Here is a 23,185-nt window from a genome sequence, read left to right as displayed (position 1 = left end):
CTATCCTAAATATATATGCACCCAATACAAGAGCACCCAGATTCATAAAGCAAGTACTTAAAGACCTAAAAAGAGATACAGACCCACACATAATATAGTGGGAGACTTTAATACTCCACTGTCAGTATCAGACAGATCATCGAGACAGAAAATTACCAAAGATATTCGGGACTTGAACTCAACTCTAGATCAAGTGGACCTGATAGACATCTACAGAACTCTCCACTCCAGGAAAAAAACAAAAACAAAAACAAAAACAGAATACACATTTTTCTCAGTGCCATGTGGCACTTACTCTAAAATTGATCACATAATCGGAAGTAAAACACTCCTCAGCAAATGTAAAAGAACTGAAATCATAACAGTCTCTCAGACCACAGCACAATCAAATTAGAACTCAAGATTAAGAAACTCTCTCAAAACCGCACAACTACATGGAAATTGAACAAGCTGTTCTTGAATGACTTCTGGGTAAATAATGAAATTAAGGCAGAAATCAAGATGTTCTTTTAAACTAATGAGAACAAAGAGACAACGTGCCAGAATCTGCAATGCCGCTAAAGTAGTGTTAAGAGGGATATTTATAGCATTAAATGCCCACATCAAAAAGCTAAAAAGATCTCAAATTGACATCCTAACATGACAACTAAAATAACTAGAGAACCAAGAGCCAACAAACCACTGAGCTAGCAGAAGACAAGAAATAACCAAGCTTCAGAGCTGAAGGTGACAGAGGCACAAAAATCCCTTCCAAAAAAAAAAAAAAAAAATCAACAAATCGAGGAGATGATTTTATTGAAAAACATCAATAAAATAGACTGCTAATTATACTAATAAAGAAAAAAGGAGAGAATATACAAATAAACACAATCTGAAATGATAAGGAGGATACCACCATTGATCCCACAGAAATACAAAACACCATCAGAGAATACTACAACCACATCTATGCAAATATACTATAAAATCTAGAAATGGATAAATTTCTGGACGCATACACCCTCCCAAGACTGAACCAGGAAGAAGTTGAATCCCTGAATAGGCCAGCAAAAAGTTCTGAAATTGAGGCAGTAATAAATATTCTACCAACCAAAAAAACCCCAGGACCAGATAGATTTACATCTGAATTCTATCAGAGGTACAAAGAGGAGCTGGTACCATTTCTTCTGAAACTATTCCAAACAACTGAAAAGGAGGGACTCCTCCCTAACTAATTGTATGAGGCCAGCATCATCCTGATACCAAAACCTGGCAGAGATACAACAAAAAAAAAGAAAAAGAAAACTTCAGGCCAATATTCCTTATGAACATCAATGCAAAAATCCTCAATAAAATACTGGCAAACCAAATCCAGAAGCACATCAAAAAGCTTATCCACCATGATCAAGTTGGCTTCATCCCTGGGATGCAAGGCTGGTTCAACATATGCGAATCAATAAATGTAATTCATCATGTAAAAAGAACTAAAGACAAAAATCACATGATTATCTGAATAGACGGAGAAAAGGCCTTTGATAAAACTCAACATCCCTTCATGTTAAAAACTCTCAATAAACTAGATATTGAAGGAACACACCTCAAAATAATAAGAGACATTTATGACAAACCCATAGCCAATATCATAATGAATGGGCAAAGCTGGAAGCATTCCCCTTGAAAACTGGCACAAGAAAAGGATGCCCTCTTTCACCACTCTTATTCAACATAGTACTGGAAGTTCTCGCCAGGGCAATCAGGCAAGAGAAAAAAATAAAGGGTACTGAAATAGGAAGAGAAGAAGTCAAATTATCTTTGATTGCAGATGATATGATCCCTGTATCTAGAAAATCCCGTCAACTCAGCCCAAAAGCTTCTTAAGCTGATAAGCAACTTCAGCTAAGCCTCAAGATACAAAAATCAATGTCCAAAATTTGCTAGCATTCCTATACACCAACAACAGGTAAGCAGAGAGCCAAATCACAAATTAACTCCCATTCACAATTGCCATAAAAGAATAAAATACTTAGGAATACAGTTAACAGGGGAAGTGACAGACCTCTTCAAGGAGAACTACAAACCATTGCTCAAGGAAATCAGAGAAGACAAAAACAAATGGAAAAACTTTTCATGCTCATGGATAGGAAGAAACAATATCGTGAAAATGGCCATACTGCCCAAAGGAATTTACAGATTCAATGCTATTCCCATTCAGTTATCATTGACATTCTTCACAGAATTAGAAAAAACTATTTTAAAATTCACATGGAACCAAAAAAGAGCTCATATAGCCAGGACAACCCTAAGCAAAAAAGAACAAAGCTGGAGCCATCATGCTACCTGATTTCAAACTATACTACAAGGCTACAGTAGCCAAAGCAGCAAGGTATTTGTACAAAAATGGGCACACAGACCAATGGAACAGAATAGAGAACTAATACCACACATCTACAACCATCTGATCTTTGACAAACCTGACAAAAACAAGCAATGGGGAAAGGATTCAATATTTAATAAATGGTGTTGGGAAAACTGGCTAGCCATATGCAGAAAATTGAAATTGGACCCCTTCCTTACACCTTATACAAAAAGTAACTCAAGATGGATTAAAGACTTAAAACATAAAACACAAAACTATAAAAATCCTAAAAGAAAATATAGGCAATACCATTTAGGACATAGGCATGGGCAAAAATTTTATGATGAAATCACCAAAAGCAATCACAACAAAAGCAAAAATTGACAAATGAGATCTAATTAAACTAAAGAGCTTCTGCACAGCAAAAGAAACCATCATCAGAGTGAACAGACAACCTATAGAACGGGAGAAAATTTTTGCAATCTATCCATCTCACAAAGGCCTAATATCCAGAATCTACAAGGAACTTAAGCAAATTTATAAGAAAGAAACTAAGAACCCCATTTAAAAATGGGCAAAGGACATGAACACACACTTCTCAAAAGAAGACATACATGTGGCCAATAAACATGAAAAAGAGCTCAACATCACTGATCATCAGAGAAATGCAAATCAAAACCACAATGAGATAATATCTCACACCAATCAGAACAGCTTTTACTAAAGTCATAAAATAACAGATGTTGGTGAAGTTGTGGAGAGAAATGAATGCTTTTACATTGTTGGTGGGAATGTAAATTAGTTCAAAATTGTGGAAGATGTGGCGATTCCTCAAAGATTTAGAACTGGAAATATCATTTGACCCAGCCATCCCATTACTGGGTATATACCCAAAGGAATATAAATCACTCTATTATAAAGATACATGTATGCATATGTTCACTGCAGCACTATCCACAATAGCAAAGACATGGAATCAACCCAAATGTCCATCAATGATAGACTTATAAAGAAAATGTGGTACATATACATTATGGAATACTATGCTGCCATAAAAAGGAATGAGATCATGTCCTTTGCAGGGACATGGATGAAGCTGGAAAGCCATTATCCTCAGCAAACTAACACAGGAACAAAAAACCAAACACTGCATGTTCTCACTTGTAAGTGGGAGCTGAGCAATGAGAAGACATGGACACACGGAGGGGAACAACACACACTGGGGCCTGTCATGGGAGGGTGGCAGGGGGAGAGCATCAGGAAAAATAGCTGATGAATGCTGGGCTTATACCTCGCTGATGGGTTGACAGGTGCAGAAAACCATCATGGTACACGTTTACCTATGTAACAAATCTGAACATGCTGTACATATACCCTGGAACTTAAAATATAATTTTTTAAAACAAAGGTAAAATGTCTCCTGAGATTCATTATATTTATGTCATTATCTATTAATAGGTTGAGATCTCCAATTTGAAAAACACTGGGTTAGACTATTCTAGCTCTGACATTTGGAAACACGGTGAATGACCTACGGAACATTTTCTCTTGCAAGAATGGTATAAGTATTTTACTGAGAAATGGAGTAATACGTTTTGGACAATTTCCTTCAAAATTTAATTCTTTGAGTCTTATTGTTTTATATCATGATCTTGGTTTTTAATTATTTCTTACTGAATAATTTATAATACCTATTCAATTAGAAGTTGCTTGTCTACTATAATAAGAAATAGGATATAGGGAGGCATTCATATTAGCTATAGAGAGAGTGTTATGTCCATCCAGATGATATATATATCTATATCTATATATATATATGAACATTCTACCATCCTAACTCTCATGTATATGCCTATAGATATGTTAGAGTTAGGATGCTAGAATGTTCTTATAATTGCACAGCAGTTTTGTACCTAATTATGCCTTGAGTTGAGGCTTTTAGGACTATAGCTGGAAAAACAAACTACAAAGTACCTGACATCAGATTCCAGACTGGCTCAGAGATGTGCCTTCCAAATATAAGCAATTTAGTTTGGGGACAATGTCTGCCAACTGGAGTGTGGACAAAGGATGACTGAAAGGTGACCAAAATGGCTAGTGACTAGAGAACTACACTAGCTTAGTAAGGGCTTGGAGAAATGAAAACCCTGTATACAAATTTTCATAGCAGCTCTATTCCTAATGACCAAAAGCTGGAAACAACCCAAATGTCCAACAGGTAAGTGATAAAGTAAACTGTGGCACATCCATATGAAGAAATACTACTTAGTAACAAAAAGGAACAAGCTATTGACACATGCAACAATCTTGATAATCTGAGTGAAAGAAGCCAGTCTATGTATGATTCCATTTAGATGGCATTCTCAAAAAGGCAGAGCTAGAGTGACAGAGAACAGATCAGTGTTTCTGGGAGTTAGAAGTGGGAAGAAGGTCTGACTACAGACAGATAGCATGAGGTACTTTTTGGGAATAATATAACTGTTCTGTATCCTGGTTGTGGTGATGGTTACATGACTCTATGTATATATTAAAACTGATAGAATTGTATGAATCTACTGTGTCATAATTTTGAAATAAAATTTTTTTGAATATACAGCTGTTCCTATTAAAATTATAATTTGTCATTTTGTTTTCTAGGTAACTTTTTTTTTAAGACCTTAAGAGTCGCTAACTACCGAAAAAATTTCTTGAGAGTTTTATCTTAACGTAAAAATATATACTAATCACTCAAACTAATTTTCTCAGTCATGATCCCCCATATTCTGGGGGCTACTTTAAAGATTTGAGACAGAGATACTGATATATGAGATAAAATTTTATTTTCTCTTGGTCTCATCCTGACCAATGTTGTTAGAACTGACATGGTATCTCATTCTAGTTTTTATCTGCATTTCCCTAATGACTAATGACGTTGAACTGCCTTTGGAATAGCTATAGTTTTGAAAACACAAAGTCCTTATAAAAGTAAGCATGCTGTAATACAGAATCTAAAAATCTTTACAGTAGCCTATCCAGATAATATTCAATAAAGCATATGAGGTTTTCTTATGATCGTAAAATTCAGAAACTAATATCGTGGCATTAAGAGAGAATATACTCTTAAAAACCCTACCTTTTCTCGCTGAAACCAAGCCCGCCAATCCTGAAACTGTAATAACTGCCATTTTCGGAAGAAAGTCTCGAGGAGGATTCTTCAGATAGACATAAGCATCTCAAGAAATCAGTTAAAAATTAACATAAATAACTGAATTCTACTGGGCATTCTATACAGTTATGATGCAGGAAGGTTAAAGAGATTTGTTAAGATAATAATAAGGTTTAAACACTCTTCAAAAGAGCTATATATAATGACGATATGAGTAGCAACCTAAAAAACTAGATATATTTACTTGTTACGAAATAACATTTTCCTTCTATAGGTGATTTAATATTTCTTTTCTTAATGATACCAGTGGTCATTACTATAAAGAAATGTAATGCTAGAGGGCACATCTTAATATGGGTTACCATAAGGTAAATTTCTGACTGTGTATGTATTATATCTCTATAATGAACATGCTTCTGCCCTTATCTGTTCAAACACTGGTAGCCTCCAGTGAGAACCGAAATAGATACTTTATAAAGGAGTTTTGAATAATAGTTTAAGGATATACACAGCTACTAGACCTTGCTTGCCACTACTCCCTAATAATCTCAAGACAGCCACTGCTGTTGGTTAATCATCACTGAGCCTAGATAAAAAGTAGATGAAGAGTAGGTGAAAGTCCAGATTTCTTGGCTTTCTATATATTTAAATTGTTTCTAGTTCCAAAAGTATACTTTTCTATCATAGTTAATTATTTAATGGCAATCACATATTTAATCCTATTCCTAATGATTGATGAGGAATATAATTTTGAATTTATTCCTAATACATTAAATAATGATAATTCAAAAACAGGTCATCAACTTCATGGAAACATTCAAAATTTTAGCTCATCTTTCTATCTCCCATACATATTTACTATGACAACTGGCATAAGCCAAGAATATTAGAAAGCTGTATCTGTTGCTAAATACCATTAACAAGCTAGAGTCAAATATAATTGCTTTTTAAACATTAGCTTAAATATTCCAGGGTTAGTGATTGCTATAACATTTCCTAGCCGTTGACAGCAAAATACAATGTATTTTAACAGCAAATAGCACTTAAACTAATTAGCAACAATGGAGACATGTTTTTAATTTATGCTTTATGATATATAATATAGACTTAGTAGTTAAAACAGACCTCAGTTTGTATCCTGGCACTACCACTTGTAGTTACGTAACCTCAATAACCTACTTAACCTTTCTAAACCTCAGTTGCCCTCATCTGTAAAATGGGACTAATTATAATACCAATACTAACAGAATTGTGACAAAAATTATGTAAAATGTTTAGTACAACACCTTAGCCAATAACAACTGCTGAATAATGAATACTATTGCTTTGCTATTATTACCAATAAATTGCTATAGAGAGTATCTTCTGAGTTGGCAAATGCATGATAATGGGTAACATACCAAGTTTATTTTTCTCATATTTAAACAAAGCAATTTAAAAACACAATACAACATTTCTAATTATTTACTCACCTACCTTTTCCAAATTGTACTGTATCCATTATCCCATTTTTCACAAAGACATAAACACCCTAAGCAGAAAAAAAAAAAGGGGAGGGGGAAGACACCTGCATTTTTGAAGCTGTTGATAATGAGACAAAATTGCCTGCACCTCCGAGATTATATTAAAAGGTTGACTTAGCATTATGCCCAAATCTAAATCCAGCTTTCCTGTGTATTTACTATCAGAATACTCATTTAACTTAGCTTGTTTTCATTTTCTGCTTTTCATTCTATTTAACATGGATAACATTTATACCATTTTTCTCATATAAATGGATGTCTATGAAATAATCAGAGCAGAAATGATAGTGAAGAAAATAAAGATCTATCATCTTATGTTATAACGAACTAGAAAAATAAATGGAATTTAAATAAAGCAAGAAGGGAGGTATATATCAGTTTAGAAGCAACATCTGATTAATAAAGATGCAGTAGCAATAACATAATGATTTGTAGAGGGGAAAAAAGAACAAAAAGTCTAAAGCAAAGGGCTTCATCTTCCTCCCTTTTCTTATTGTACATTAGAATAAGAAAAAAAAAATCTAAATTACCTCAGGACAGAAATCATCCTACACAGACTACTGTTTATCCTGTTTTTAAATAGGAACATAAATTCTCTAGAAATCAAAACTATGTTAATCCATCGGAGGAATTAAAGTTTTAAAGCAAATCTTTAACTTTACCTGTCTCTAACTGATTTATTTTAGTGCAAAAGAGTGTTAAATATATTTATTGAGTGCTAGGTATTATCTCACTTATATAAGAAAAAAAAAAGGAAGTCACAAAATGATTTACTCATGGTCATATTGTACTCTGTTGATGGAACCAGAAAACACAATCCAAATATATGGTCTCCTTCTCTGAACTAGCTGCTATGAAACCATGGGATAAAAACAGAACAAAAAAGACTTTCAAAGCAGAGAAAATAGAGATTATTATGTTGGACAGGGAAGAAATAAGTTTTTGTTATAGAGGTAGCTTGGTTTTGTAATTTTATCTTAGATATTTTAATGGTTATCAGAGAGATGCAGAGGTTCATCTTGGTTTAAAATTGTACAAATCAGCATAAATTCTAACTGCTATTGAACTACTTTTTTGTAGGGACTCTCTTGAGAATATTGCACCTTCAAAGTTAAAATATCTATTGACCAGTCGATTGGGAATCATTTAACCATTAAGTCATCTTTTAAAAAAATTTTTTTCTTATCTCTGCTAAAGAATTCATTTTTACCACATGGGGTCAGTGCTATCTAAATTTCAAAACACTAAGCTAGCAGTAGTAGAAATTGAATTTGCTCTACATGATTCAAGGTTTAATGTGGAACAAATTTGAGTCAGACGTAATTTTTAAAGAATAGATTACATTTTTAGGGGAAAATTAGAAAAAAAAAAAGTTGTTTACATTTAGGACAAAATGCATTGGAAATTGCCTTTTTTCAACCTATTTGTTTGAGCATACTAATGGAATAAAACATTCTTTTGAGTCTTAAATTGGATGATAGTTACAATAGCAATTTAAAGACCTCTCAGGAACATTTTATCTCACTGAAGAAAAATTTGAGAACATTATGGAAAATTACATCTCAGGAAGCTTAAGTCTGAATCATCTAGCTATTGGCATATAGTCATAGGGACATGATTCAGACCATAATTGGTTAAGGTATTTCCCTCTTAGAGCAAACTATTAGTAGCGTGTAGTACAACTAGTACCATAAAAATTGTATGACAAACACAAGTTTTCAAAAATAACATCATATATTTATCAGATATTTGAATGAAATATCATCTGGAATTATCAGAGTTCATTGATTTGGTATTTCACCTAAGCATACATTATTTTTTATAAGCTCATTAGATTTCTTTTTAAAGATAATGGATAGAAGAAACTAAACAAGAACAGTGGTTCACCATCAGGCTATAGCTGGGGAAAAGTCACATGGTTACTAGGTCAGAATGATGAAAACACTGGTACCAACATTAAGACACTGACACTGGAGATACCGATGCTAACACAATTATGTTTATGTGATGATAAAGAAACATTAGTGTTGTATCAGCTTACTCCACCACTCTGCTGATGGATATCACTAATTGAAGGCTAAGCATTAAAGTCACGTGTATTCTAGCTTGCCCAATAGCTTACTGTAGCTAGAATGGTCTTATGGGATAACCCCAACAAGTAAACAACACTTTGCTTAGCCAAAGAAGAAAATATTCAGAAGTAATCTCAGAACTTCACATAAAAAGTGAGGGATACTGTGTACATGCTAGGTGACACAAATGCTTGCTGAACTACTTTAATTTATGCAGTAGGGGTACAGTAGGTTCAATACAGCCGCAAATTATTTGCTGCAACTTCTACTGAGAATTGGCATCTAATTCCCTTCCCTTTAAAACGAAGCTGGCCTTAGTGACTTAACAATAGAATGCTGTAGAAGTGACTTTCTTGGACATCTGATGATAGGCAAAAAGCCTGACAAATTCTGCCTAGGGCCACTTGTAACATTGTCTTTAGGAGCCCTGAACTACCCATGTTAAGTTATATCTGACCTATTTGAGATCACCATGCTTGAGAGGCCATGTGTAGGCATTCTAGTCAATAATCCCAGCTGAACCCAGCCATCCAGCCATCTTTAACAAGGTGCCAGATATGCAAATAAAGCTGTCTTGGACTGTCTAGATCAGCTCATTTGCCAGATGAACACCACTGGGCCACTTCTGTCAATGTCACATGCAACAGACAAATCATCTGTCTGAACTCAGATCAAATTTGTGACTTACAAAATCATAAGATGTAACATAATGGTTGTGGTTTTAAGCCACTAAGTTTTGGATTAGTTTTCTACACATCAATAGGTAACTGGAACAATTAAATCAGAAACCTCTGATATTAAACCACTATCAGAATTGACTTACCTTGCACCAGCCAATATAACAACCAGTTGCAGTCCGGATGGAAGCAAAACCCATTTGTAAATGACCAGGCTGCTCTTCAACATATTTAGACTGAAGCGGTGGTGCAGTATATATAGGGAGCTACAGGCAAAAAATGTTCATGTCAAAAACGTAAAATAGCTGGACTGTCCGTAACAGCAGTATGGCAGAACAGGAATCCTAATCAGCCTTCTTCCTAAAAACAACTAAAAATGCTGATAAAATACTTTGAAAAAACCATCTTAAATGCAGGAATGATGTGGTAAACTGTTTATAAAGACTATTTAAAACCCAGAAATTAAAAGATGCCAAATATAGTATAATATAGTGGTTCTACTCTTATGTATATTTAGAGAAACTACTGTTTTTGCACACCCCGAGTTATGTATAATAATGTTCATAGCATCATTTTAATTACAACCAACCCAATGTCCATCCACAGTAAAATGGATACATTGGGACATATTTGTACAAAGAAATATTAGAAATTACGGGGTAAATATAAAAATTACAGCAACATGGAAAAATTTGGATGAATTTCAGGAATATAAGTTTACTTAAAAAAACCCAAAAAACATATTGCTTAGCAATACAGACATATAAGGTAAAATTTAAAAGTAAAGGAGGGGAATAATAGTAAAAATTCAGGGTAATGATAACCTCTGAATGGAATGAAATAGGAACACAGGGGATTTTGTTTTCCTTTAAATTAGGTAGTAGGCACACAGCTGTACATCGTTATCATCATATCATACCTTTCATATTTTGAACAGCCTTTTTATTCTAATTAGTATTTAATAAAAACAAACATACACAAAAGAACAATGAAAAATTTAACCAGGTAGGGACTTACTTCCTTTTAAAAAAAAAAACTTTTTTTTTTTGGCTTTTATATTTAGGGTATAAATCATCCTATGAAGCTTGGTGTTTCATGAAGATATAACTGGAAAGAATCAAGTTTACAAATCAACAGCAAGGGAACTAGATGATTAATGACTTTGGATTTGGTCCTCTATCAACAACAAACATGAAACTATAGTTAACACTATATTGTATTCTTGAAAAATGCTAAGAGTGGGTATAAAATGTCCTCATCACAAAAATGATAACTATTTAAGGTAATACATATGTAAACTGAGTTAGTCATTCCATAATGTATATATACTTCAAAGCATCATGCTGTACAAGGTAAATGCATACAATTTTATGTCAGCTTTTTAAATTAAAATTTAAAAGACATATAAACCATAAGACAGTGTCAGTTTGGTAAAGTTTTTCCAGTAGTAAGTCAGAAAAGTCTTGCTTTACCATTAAATGGCTCTTTACTTCCCATACCAGGATTAAAGAGTTAGTGTTTATCTTTCTACACTAATACTTAGATTTAAATTCACCACATTGCCCACTTTTTGATGGGGTTGTTTGTTTTTTTCTTGTAAATTTGTTTGAGTTCTTTGTAGGTTCTGGATATTAGCCCTTTGTCAGATGAGTAGATTGCAAAAATTTTCTCCCATTCTGTAGGTTGCCTATTCACTCTGATGGTAGTTTCTTTTGCTGTGCAGAAGCTCTTTAGTTTAATGAGATCCCATTTGTCAATTTTGGCTTTTGCTGCCCTTGCTTTTGGTGTTTTAGACATGAAGTCTTTGCCCATGACTATGTCCTGAATGGTACTACCTAGGTTTTCCTCTAGGATTTTTATGGTATTAGGTCTAACATTTAAGTCTCTAATCCATCTTGAATTAATTTTCGTATAAGGAGTAAGGAAAGGATCCAGTTTCAGCTTTCTACTTATGGCTAGCCAGTTTTCCCAGCACCATTTATTAAATAGGGAATCCTTTCCCCATTTCTTGTTTCTCGAGTTATACCTGACGTAAATGACGAGTTGAGAGTTGATGGGTGCTGACGAGTTGATGGGTGCAGTACATCAACATGGCACAGGTATACATATGTAACAAACCTGCACGTTATGCACATGTACCCTAGAACTTAAAGTATAATAATAATAATAAATTTAAAAAAAGAAAGAAAAAATAAATAAATAAATAAATTCACCACATTGGCAACTGTAATTAGGAAGGTGAGAGATGCATATTTTATATTAAAGATGCATTTTATATATAAAAAGCAGGTGCACTGCAAGTAGAGAAGTTTCCCCTCTCCCCTAGAAAGGAGAGATATATGTGGATGTACTGGTGTTAGAGTGGGCAACGTTATTTACTTACATGTTTGTCCATCATGTTTCTATCCTCTCTATTATTTACACATCCCAATTCCAAACTTTACTACACTCATTGTTCTTATTCTCTCCTCTGTCCCCATCAAAACCTGCTGATTAAGTTTTCTTTCTTTTTTTTTTTTTTTTTGCGACAGGGTCTTGCTTTGTCATCCAGGCTAGAGTACAGTGGCATGAACACAGCTCACTGCAGCCTCAACCTTCCGGGCTCAAGCAATCCTCCCACCTCAGCATCCTGAGTAGCTGGGACTACAGGCACACCCCCAACAAACCTGGCTAATTTTTGTATTTTTTTGTAGAAACGGGGTTTCACCCTGTTGCCCAGACTGGTCTCCAATTCCTGAGCTCAAGCAATCCGCCCACGTTGGCATCCTAAAGTGCTGGGATTATAAGTGTGAGGCACCGTGTCTCACGGATTCAGGTTCTTTATCTGTTGCCAATTGTAAACAAAATTTTGTATATGAAGTTTTCTAGGAACAGCATTCAAAGTTCTTATCAGACTCTCAAAGGGGTCAGGATGGTTAAGAACCAGTGTTTTAAAGTATTTTCCTTCTAAGGCATGGGCATAGTTGAAAGGTTTATGATGACAGGATTTCAGCTCTACTGTAAGAATTTTAAGAGCTAGCCAGTAGGATGTTACTATAGTCTCCAGTGAGAAGAGCATTCTCACTATAAATTTTGGAGGCCTTGGGGTTAAATGCCACTTATTGTATAGATAGAAATTGTTTGTTCTCATTTTGAAATTATGATTACATTTAGTAAGCTATAAAACCACATTTAAAATTAAATTGAACCAAAGTAACTAAAACTCTCAAATCAGTATTTTTTCTGTTATTTCTCAGTGACAACAAGCAAATGACAAGAAAATAAGTACAATTCATCTCATAGAGGGATTTTAAAAAGAAATGTTCAGGGATGTCTAGGGCTGGCTATATACATGCATTCCAATTGCTAGTCATTTTACTGATCTGAACACTGTAGATTTCATGGTTAAAAAAATGATTGTCTCATGGTCCTACAGAGTTTTCTATTAAAGAGAGATTTAATTATGTCCACTAGATGGCATATAAGGCAGGAATACATTGAGAATATTTAAAAAGACGCTTAGTGAGAAGAGTTGAACTAAAACAGATTTTCTGTTTAGCTACAAGTTTACCAAAAGATTCAAATAACCAAATAACTAGAACACTGCATTCATAAAGTATTCTGGTTTAGTAGAAGCATTATTATAGATTTAAACGGAAGTATAGCTCACTTTACACAATAAAAGTAGCTAGAAATGTTGCACATAAATCACATTTTAATCCCTTCAGAAATTCTACAGTCCTCAAGGATTGGATCCTGACTTTGTATATAGTCCCTAGCACGTAGTTGGCAACCAGCTTTGTTTAATGAGTAATTCAATTAAATGATATTTAAAATGTACTTGGGGAATACAATAAATACCAAGGAATACTGTGTATTCCATAATAAACAGCACTACTTTATTTTAAAATTTCAAAAATTAAATTCAGTCATTAGGGATTTATCTTCCTACCTAGATTTGAGCTGTCCAGATATGGGAGTGTCAAGGAAGCCTTAAAATCAACATCCTCCTAAGATTAATAAAAAGAAAAAATTAAAAAAATACTTAGAATCAGTTAGCGGGTAGGAAAATGACTCTACCCTAGACCATTAATGAAAATAAACTTTAGTAATTAGAACAGTGCCTCACAAATATATATAGAGGAGCTTAGAAAATATTTTTGGTTGAATTTATGAATATTACCTTTATGCATGTTAGTTTGGCAATATTATCAATTTTTTGTGCCTTTTGACCTACACTTCTGCTTCTAGAAATTCATTCTAAGGAAATGGTTATAGACGTATATAAAGATTCAATACAAAGTGGTTCAACAAGTACTGAATACAATAGCAATAGCTGGAAATAGTCTACATTTCCAAAAATTTATGAAAATTTTACATTTATTTGATGGTAGTACATTCATACAACAGAATACTTATGACACCATTAAGAGTTCTGCCCAATGTCATCTAACTAGTCAGTCATGGAAGCAGGATTCAAATTCAGGTCTGATTCAAAAACATATTATTAAGTGTGTAGATAAACCTTAGGGATGACTTAAAGTGGGAAGAGATAAAAAGCACAATGATGAATAGAATTAGTAACCACAATTACAGCTCAACAGGCTGGCATGATAAGCCAGATCAACAAGGTAAAATTTAAACAGGTATAAATATACCTTCAACGAGTCCAAAAAGTTCAAATGCCTAAGTACAGACTGGGATGAGGCATACCTTACTGGCAGTCCATGTAAAAAGGCTTAATGAATTTTAGAGAACCACATGCTTACTGTATCATGGTCAAAGGCTGCTTATGAGCATGGTTGATTTTGAGCACTCAAACATAAAAACTAACACGATATTAGGCAGCATTAATAGAAATATAACATCTAGAAGAGGAGAAGTCAGAGACTGACTCTGTCCTGTAGCAGTCAAAACACCTTGGTTCATACATCCAAGTCATGGCACCAAAAACCAAAGTGCTTTTTAAAAACAAAAACAAAGTACTTACACCTGAAGAAAACACTAACTATCCTGAACATGCTTGGCAGAGGCTGATCATGATAGTGAGGAACTCAGAGCTGTGATGTATGAGAAATAGCTGAAGCAACTACATGCTTTAAAATATTTATCCTGGAAGCAAAATTACTTAAAGTATAACTGATATTTAAAGGCTTGTTTTTTGAAAGAGAGAAGTTTTCTGTTTGGCACCAATGCAAGAGATACAGTACCAACAGGTAGAAGTGATTATGAGACTAATTTCTGTCTGACATAAGGAAAGGACCTTAAATTAAATGAGAGGATTTAGAAAATGGAATGGGCTCCTTAGACTCCTTTATCTAGAGTTTTATTCACGTAGAAGATATATGGCCACTAAATGTGCCTGCTATAGAGGGAATTACAGTACCATACAGAAGGTTGATCTAGAAAACATCTAAGGTCACTTCCAAAACTGAGATCTTAATGAATCTCTTAAACTGAAGTTTCCTAATACTGAATATACCTGTATACGTTTTTCAAGAAAGAAAAATCAGACTGCCTAGAACGTCTAACACCCTCTACTACTTATTGATTATTCATTAAGAAAAACCACCAGTTGTTTTTCATTGGAGTTAGAATTTTAGATGTTTGAGTTACATATTGTCTTTTGAGATACTTCATAACTATTTCTCTCAACTTTTAAAACCTACCTAACAAAGACTTCTAAGACATTTTTGATGAGTAAAGATAATTTTAAAAAATATAGCTTTTGTGTTATCTTGATATTATACAAAGTTCATAAACCTTTGTAGGCAAATTACCTGCTCTGGTTTCACTAGCTGCTTTTTGGATTCCTCTTCTTTGACTGCATGTACACTTACAGATGCATATATCAGACCTGCAGGCATGGTTGTCAGTTTTCCCATCTGAGAAAGATATATCAAAAACACCTTTTTAGTTGAAAAGCTTTCCATCTTCCATTTCCTAATAAATTCTGGAAGAATCTCAGGTAATCTATTGGTTTCACTATAATATATTAAATATTCAAACACTCCAAATTACTTCATACATTTTTAAGACACAGTTCATAAAATTATCTTCTCATACTGGATGGCAGAGTACTATTTTTACCTGTTTGTTAACTACTTCATAAGGAATATAGCAATATAATATTTATCTGGAATATTATTACATAATAATATAGCAATGTAATAATTACTAAAATCTGAGGGATGGAGTGGGATTGGTCTTGGTATTCATTCAGTCTACAAACATCAGTTGAACACCTACTATATGCCAGACTCTGGTTTTAGTGCTTAGAATATATCAGTGAACAAAACAAAGATTCCTGCTCTCATACAAATGACATTCTAGTAGAGAAGAGACAGGCAATAAACACAATAAACTATATGTTATATTACAAGTTGATAAATGCTCTGGAGAATGTAAAGGATAAGAGTGGTCTGGAGTACTGAGTGATGCAGGCTGCATCTTGAAATACAATTTATATTAACATTATCCATAAAAATGAATTATTTCTATTATAAATCCTTTGCCCCAATTTTCCTAATGCATTCCCTTTTACCTGTTTCATGCTAAACCTAAAGCAAAAAGTGATCTTTGTTTTAGCTATAACTTGATTTGAATTAAGAATGCAGGAAAAGTACTGACTCTAAGAATAAAGTGTTCTAGTGTTATTCAGGTACCAAAATAATTTCGAAAGATTATCCATTCAGCAAGGCCAAGTGTAAAGCTTTCCAAGGTACAAATATTTTAACACTCTGATTCCTTAGTAGGGAAAGAAGCTTCCTGAATTTTGACAAAGGACATCATGAGGGAAGCGGTCTCCTTGTTTTACACACAAATAAAACTGTGCAACACCCGGAAGAGTCATTGGCTAAAGGATTCTAAATGTTCTCCAATGACAGTGATAGTGCCTATACTTCATTTCTGACACTGTTTTTAATATTTTCTGAGAAGAGCAAGGGAAGCTACTCAGGCATCAATCAGTTAAGTAATTTCCTGTTTAAACTGGGCAGGACTCTGATTTAGATTGGGGCTGTAAAAATACAGGGTAAAATTAAGAGTCAACACTAAGAAGATAAGTTTTGTTTATTTTTCTCCCCCATGCCTCCTTCTAGTACAGGAAACAGTATCACAGAATTATTTATCTATGCATGCTTCCCTTAAAGACATCACTTTTTTTATTTCTTATACCCAGTTGGTATTCATTAATGAAATAACAAGATTTCCACACCATACTTATGTCAGGTATAATTTAAATGTATATTAAAACTGATGCAAGTATGGTCCCCATGAACCAGGGAAATTTTGTTAATAAAAGCTCTATACTACAGGAAGGATGTAAAATTTTATAACATTTAAAAGCTTTTTTTGAAATATCTGACTAGACTTTACTTCTTCCTAAGAGACTACTCCCTGGATATAAGACAAATACTTTCAAAGTATGTTAATATCTGAATTTTTTCAACACACTAATGATCACAGAGTATACTCACATTACTTCATATAATGCAATAATAATATGTAGACTATAAAATAATTTCATAGGTATTGCTTGATAATTATGATCTAGTTAGTATTCCAGATTATGGATTTACTCATTGAGCTCATAGCCTAAAAGTTAATATACCTTGAACATTGCCTAAGTACTTTCTCCACATTTTTTACTCTGTAAGGTAATAAGTTACCTTACAGTTACCATTCTTTCCTACTGTCTTCATAGATTCCTTGACTTTTATTGAGGAGGCAGTATGGCACAACCGAAAAAAAATATGAGCTTAGGGTCGGGAGTGGTGGCTCATGCCTGTAATCCCAGCACTTTGAGAGGCCGAGGCTGGTGGATCACCTGAGGTCAGGAGTTTGAGACCAGCATGACCAACATGGTGATACCTTGTCTCTACTAAAAATACAAAATTAGCTGAGTGTGGTGGTGCATGCCTGTAATCCCAGCTACTTGGGAGGCTGAGGCAGGAGAATCGCTTGAACCCAGGAGGCAGAAGTTACAGTGAGCCGAAATAGCACCATTGCACTCCAGCCTGGGCAACAAGAGCAAAACTCTGTCTCAAAAGAAAAAAAAAATTATATATATATATATATATAAGCTTAGGAGTTAAACAGAACTTACTGTCTAAACTTGAACAAATTATTGAAGTTCTTCAAGTTATGCTGCCCAGTATGGTAACTACTAGCCACATGTGGTCATTTAAATTGAAATTAAAATTATTAATAAATAAAAACTTCAGTTGCATTAGTCTCATTTCAAGCGCTCAATAGCCATAATGTAGACCACAGATATAAAACAAGTTCATCATTGCAGAAATTTCCAGTGGACAGTGATTTCTTAATTAGGTTAACTAAGTACTATTAGGTTAAATATCTGAAAAAATGTGTATGCCATCCTGTTGATTATCACAAGGATTAAATAAGGAGTTATATTAAAACGGCTTACATTTGGTACATAGGCAATTAAGTTTAGTTTCCCATTCCTTCTGTTTGCTGAATAAAAAAATTAAGTGGCTGTGCTTATTCCTTATTTTTCTTTTCACATGTATTTCATGCTAATCAGGCTCTAGTGAGAACAGTGAGAACAATAAAATCTATTCAACATATTTATTACCTCCAAATAAAAAAGGTCGCAAATTTTGTCAAAAGAAATCAGGAAGACTGGCACAGTAGGGCATCTGCAAGTCTGTTATACTGGTGAAGTACATGTCACTGTCTTAAAGAGGGAAAGCTAATGGTACAGCACATTGAAAATGTTTGAACGAAGATTGGCAAGCTACAATTCTGGGCTAAATCTGGCCTGGACGCTAAGCTAAAAATGTTTTTAAAAAACATATTTAAAGATATGTAAAAACAAGAATATGTGACAAGAGATCTCATGCATCCTGCAAAGCCTAAAACATTTACCATGAGGCCATTTACAAAAAAAAATGTGCCAGCCTCCAATTTAGAAAACCAAATAAGATATTCAAAAAGTTATCAGAGTTTGGGGTGTTATTAAAAAACTTACAGCCTTATGAGGCTGTCATTAATCAAACAGCATTAAAATTGAGCAGAGATAATCGAGTTTTCACAAGAGGAAAGACCTTGACTTAAAACTATTTTTAACTCAAAATAATAAGTCAAAATTACAACTTATTTAAAATCAATGAGAGATTGAAAACTGGCTCTCTACAAAAGATAACAGGTCCTAAAACAGAATTCTCGCACATCGAAATTTACAAACAGCAGGGCTAAAAGATGAGTATGAGGTAACTTACCCATAAGACTCACCCTCTCCAACTGTTCCTGCAATAAAAATAGAGCTGATTCTTGTTATTTCCAGCAGTTATATTCTATAAAGTAGCTGTGAATACTGATTTACAGAATACTGAACCATTCCTCCAGGGAAAAATGCAGGGTGAGCTTCCTGTGATAGCAAGTTTTTTGAAGGTTTTTTATCATGAACTGATGTTGAATTTTATCAAATGCTTTTTCAGCATCAATTGAAATGATTATACGATTTTGATCCTTCATTCTGTTGATATGATGTAGCACACCGACTGATTTGTATATGCTGAACCGTCCTTGCATCTCTGGGATAAATCCTACTTGGTCATCATGAATGATCTTTTTAATGTGTTTTGGAATTTGGTTTGCTGGTATTTTTGAAGATTTTTGCATCAATATTCATCAGGGATACTGGTCTATAGTTTTCTTGTTTGATGTGTTTTAATATCAGGGTAATATTAGCCTTGTAGAATGAGTTTGGAAGTATTCCCCTCTTCTCTATTTGTCAGAAGAGTTTCAGTAGAACTGGTATTTCTTCTTTAAATATTTGGTAAAATCCAGCAGTGAAGCCATCAAGTCCCAGGCTTCTCCTTCTGGGGAGATTTTTACTACGTCTTCCATCTCACTGTTATTTGCCTGCTCAGATTTTGGATTTCTTCATGGTTCAATGTTGGTAGGTTGCGTGTGTCTGGGAATTTATCCATTTCTTCTAGATTTTCCAATTTATTGGCATATAGTTGATCATAGTAGCCACTAATGATCCTTTGAATTTTTGCAGTATTGGCTGAATGTCTTTTTCATCTATTATTTTATTTATTTGGGTGTTTTCTCTCTTTTGTTTTGTTAGTCTAGCTAAAGGTTTGTAAATTTCATCTTTTAAAACAACCAACTTTTTGTTTCATTGATATTTTGTATTATTTTCTTCATTTCAATTTCATTTATTTCTGCTCTGATCATTATTATTTCTTTTCTTCTACTGATTTTGTATTTGGTTAGCTCTTGTTATTAAGAATTTTTGTTTGGGGAGGTATGAAGATGGCTGATTAGAAGCAGCCAGTGTATGCTGCTCTCAAGGAGAAGATACACAGTAGCCAGTAAACACAAGCTCTTCCACTGAATCATCCAGGAAGACATGTTGGAATTCATCAAGGGAGCACCATGACGCACAGAGAGCAGAGAAGTGCAAGACAGGACAGCTGCCCACCCAGGACTGGCAGGAAGACAAGGGGGGTTCCCCACCACAGGGAAATGGTAAGTCAGCAAAAGCCCCCAGAGGCTCACACTTATGCCATGAACCTTTGCAATCCTGGACACAGGAGACCACCCACAGACCCTCTATTCCCAAGGCCTCCAGACTGACACAGGCTGCCTGGAGTTTTCCGGGTGGGCAGAGTTGCCACTCAGGCACATAAGGATGCCCAAGGGCCTTGGACTCCTGAGCACTCTTGCACTAGCTACCATAGATCCACCAACAAGGGAGGCCAGACTCTCTCACATGCCCCCAGGATAGGGGCCATATTCATGGTGCTGAGGAATGGACGGACTGCAGGCTTTGCCTCTGCTACACCTGTCTAGGCAAAGCCCACTGGCCTGCGATCCTAACACAACCACACCAACCCCACCTAAGAATTCAGGCCAATAGCAGCTCTGCAATTCTTCTGGGATAAAGCTCCCAGAGGTAACTGATAGGCCTGACATTTTGGCCAATGCCTCAGCCCCCACCTCTACTACACTCAGGCTGAGAAGGGAGAGAAGAGCCCAAAATATTGCTGGCCTCCAGCACACGGCAGCAGCCTTACAGAGAAGAGGCCAGATTATTTTCCATGCAGGTCTCTGCCAGTGCTACTCCTCACTGGGCAGAGCTTCCCTACCAGGGTCCCCAGTACAGCCATCCTACCCCAACCTGAGCACTTGGGCTGGCAGCAGCTCTGCATTTCCCTGGGATGGAGCTCCCAGAAGTAATCAAGAGACACATCACTTTTACAATTACCGCAGCAAAACAAAACAACAACAAATCCAAAGGACAGCAACATCAAACATTAAAGGAACATCAGCCCACACATGAAAAAGAATGAGTGCAAGAACTCGGGCAACGGGAAAAGCCAAAGTGTCTTCTTACCACCAAACAACCGCCCTACCTCCACAGCAATGGTACTTAACCAGACGAAAGTGGTGGAAATGACAGACAAAAGGTTTAGAATATAGATAGGAATGAAGAACATCAAGATTCAGAAGAAAGTTGAAGCAAATCCAAAGAATCTAAAGAAGTAAATAAAACAAGAGTTGAAAGATAAAATTCCCATTTTAAGAACCAAAACCAATAGAAAGAGCTGAAAAAACATACTGTAAAAATTTCATAATATAATCAGAAGTACTAACAGCAGAAAAGACCACGCTGAGGGAAGAATCTGAGCTTGAAGATCAGTTCTTCCAATCAACTTGGTTAGACAAAAACAAAGAGAATAAAAAAAAGGAACAAAACCTCTGGAAATGTGGAATTATGTAAAGAGACCAAACCAATAACTCACTGGCATCCCTAAAACACAGAGAGAAAGAGATAGTAACTTGGAAAACATATTTGAGAATATTGTCCATGAGAATGTCCCCAACCTCACTAGAAAGGTCAACATTCAAATTCAAGAAATGAATAGAAGCCATATGAGACAGTATATAAGATGACCATCCCCAAGACACATACCCACCATATTCTTCAGGGTCAATGTGAAAAAATATTAAAGGCAGCTAGAGAGAAGAAGCAGGTCACCTGTAAGGGGAACTCCATCAGGCTAAGAGTGGCCTTCCAGCAGAAATGCTATAAGCCAGAAGAGATTTGGGGCCTATATGCAGCATTCTTAAATAAAACAAATTCCAAACAAGAATATCATATCCAGCCAAAATATGCTTCATAAGCTAATGAGAAATAAGATTCCTGTCAGACAAACAAATGCTAAGGAAATTTGTTAACACCAGATCTGCCTTACAAGAGGTCCTTAAAGGAGTGCTAAACATGGAAATCAAAGACTGTTAGTGGCACCATAAAAATCCCCTTAAGTACATAGACTATTGATACTATAAAGCAACCACACAATCAAATCTGCATATTAACCTGCTAATAACATGATGACAGGACCAAATCTGCACATATCAGTGTTAAATTTGAATGTAAATAGGCTAAACGCCCCATTTGAAAGGCACGCAGTGGCAAGTTAGATAAAGAAGTAAAACCCAATTGTATGCTGTCTTCAAGAGACCCATCTGATATGCAGTGACATCCATAGGGTCAAATTAAACGGATGGAGAAAAATTCACCAAGCAAACACAATATGAAAAAGGGCAAGGGGTGCTAATCTAATTTCACACAAAAAAGACTTTAAACCAACAACGATCAAAAAAGGACAAAGAGGGACATTATATAATAAGGAGTTCAATTCAAGAAGACTTAACAATCCTAAATATATATGCACCCAATACTGGAGTACCCAGATCCATAAGGCAAGTTCTAGTTCTTAGAGACCTACAAGGAGATTTACATAAATACACAATAACAGTAGGAAACTTCAACACCCTGCTGGCAGTACTAGAAATATCATCAAGACAGAAAACTAACAAAGATACCAGGACCTGAACTTGACACATGACCAAATGGATCTAACAGACTTCTACATAACACTCCACCCAACAAAAACAGAATAAACATTAATCTCATCTGCACATGGCACATACTCTAAAACTGACCACACAATCATCCCTAAAGCAGTTCTCAAAAAATACACACACAAACAAACTGAAATCATACCAATCACATTCTCAGACCACAGTACAATGCAATAAAAAAAAAAAGAAGAAGTCAATGCCAAAATCTCTCAAAACCATACAATTACATGGACATTAAACAATCTGCTACTGAATTACTTTTGGGTACACAATGAAATTAGGGCAGAAACCAAAAAATTATTTGAAACTAATGAAAACAAAGATACAACATACCAGAACCCCTGGGACACAGCTAAAGCATTATTAAGAGGAAAGTTTACAGCACTGAAAATCCACATCAAAAAGCCTGACAGATCTCAAATTAACATCACCTTACATCACAACTAGAGAAACTTGAAAAACAAGAACCAACCAACCAAAAAGGTAGAAGAAAAATAATAACCAAAATCATAGAGCAACTCAATATAACAGAGATGTGAAAAATG

General features: G+C 34.9%; 1 protein-coding gene across 11 annotated transcripts in view; it reads right to left on the bottom strand.

The window, feature by feature from the left end:
• The window catches only part of APOOL (apolipoprotein O like), a 100,155-nt gene that overhangs the window by 41,034 nt on the left and 35,936 nt on the right, over positions 1 to 23,185 (bottom strand). For 8 of the 11 annotated variants that reach the window (XM_074028918.1, XM_065538091.2, XM_074028919.1 and 5 more), the window contains 4 exons: positions 15,512 to 15,616; positions 9,899 to 10,018; positions 6,957 to 7,011; positions 5,448 to 5,546 (listed from right to left, as the gene is read on the bottom strand). In XM_074028918.1, the coding sequence (XP_073885019.1) occupies positions 5,448 to 5,546; positions 6,957 to 7,011; positions 9,899 to 10,018; positions 15,512 to 15,616 (379 nt within the window). Of the gene's footprint in view, positions 1 to 5,447; positions 5,547 to 6,956; positions 7,012 to 9,898; positions 10,019 to 13,683; positions 13,742 to 15,511; positions 15,617 to 23,185 lie in introns of all 11 variants that reach the window. The other 3 variants (XM_074028923.1, XM_074028922.1, XM_074028921.1) reach the window with 1 other exon arrangement.

This window comes from Macaca fascicularis, chromosome X, assembly GCF_037993035.2.
Source record: "Macaca fascicularis isolate 582-1 chromosome X, T2T-MFA8v1.1".
Lineage (NCBI taxonomy): Eukaryota > Metazoa > Chordata > Mammalia > Primates > Cercopithecidae > Macaca > Macaca fascicularis.
This window is presented reverse-complemented; position numbering and strand designations above follow the sequence as displayed.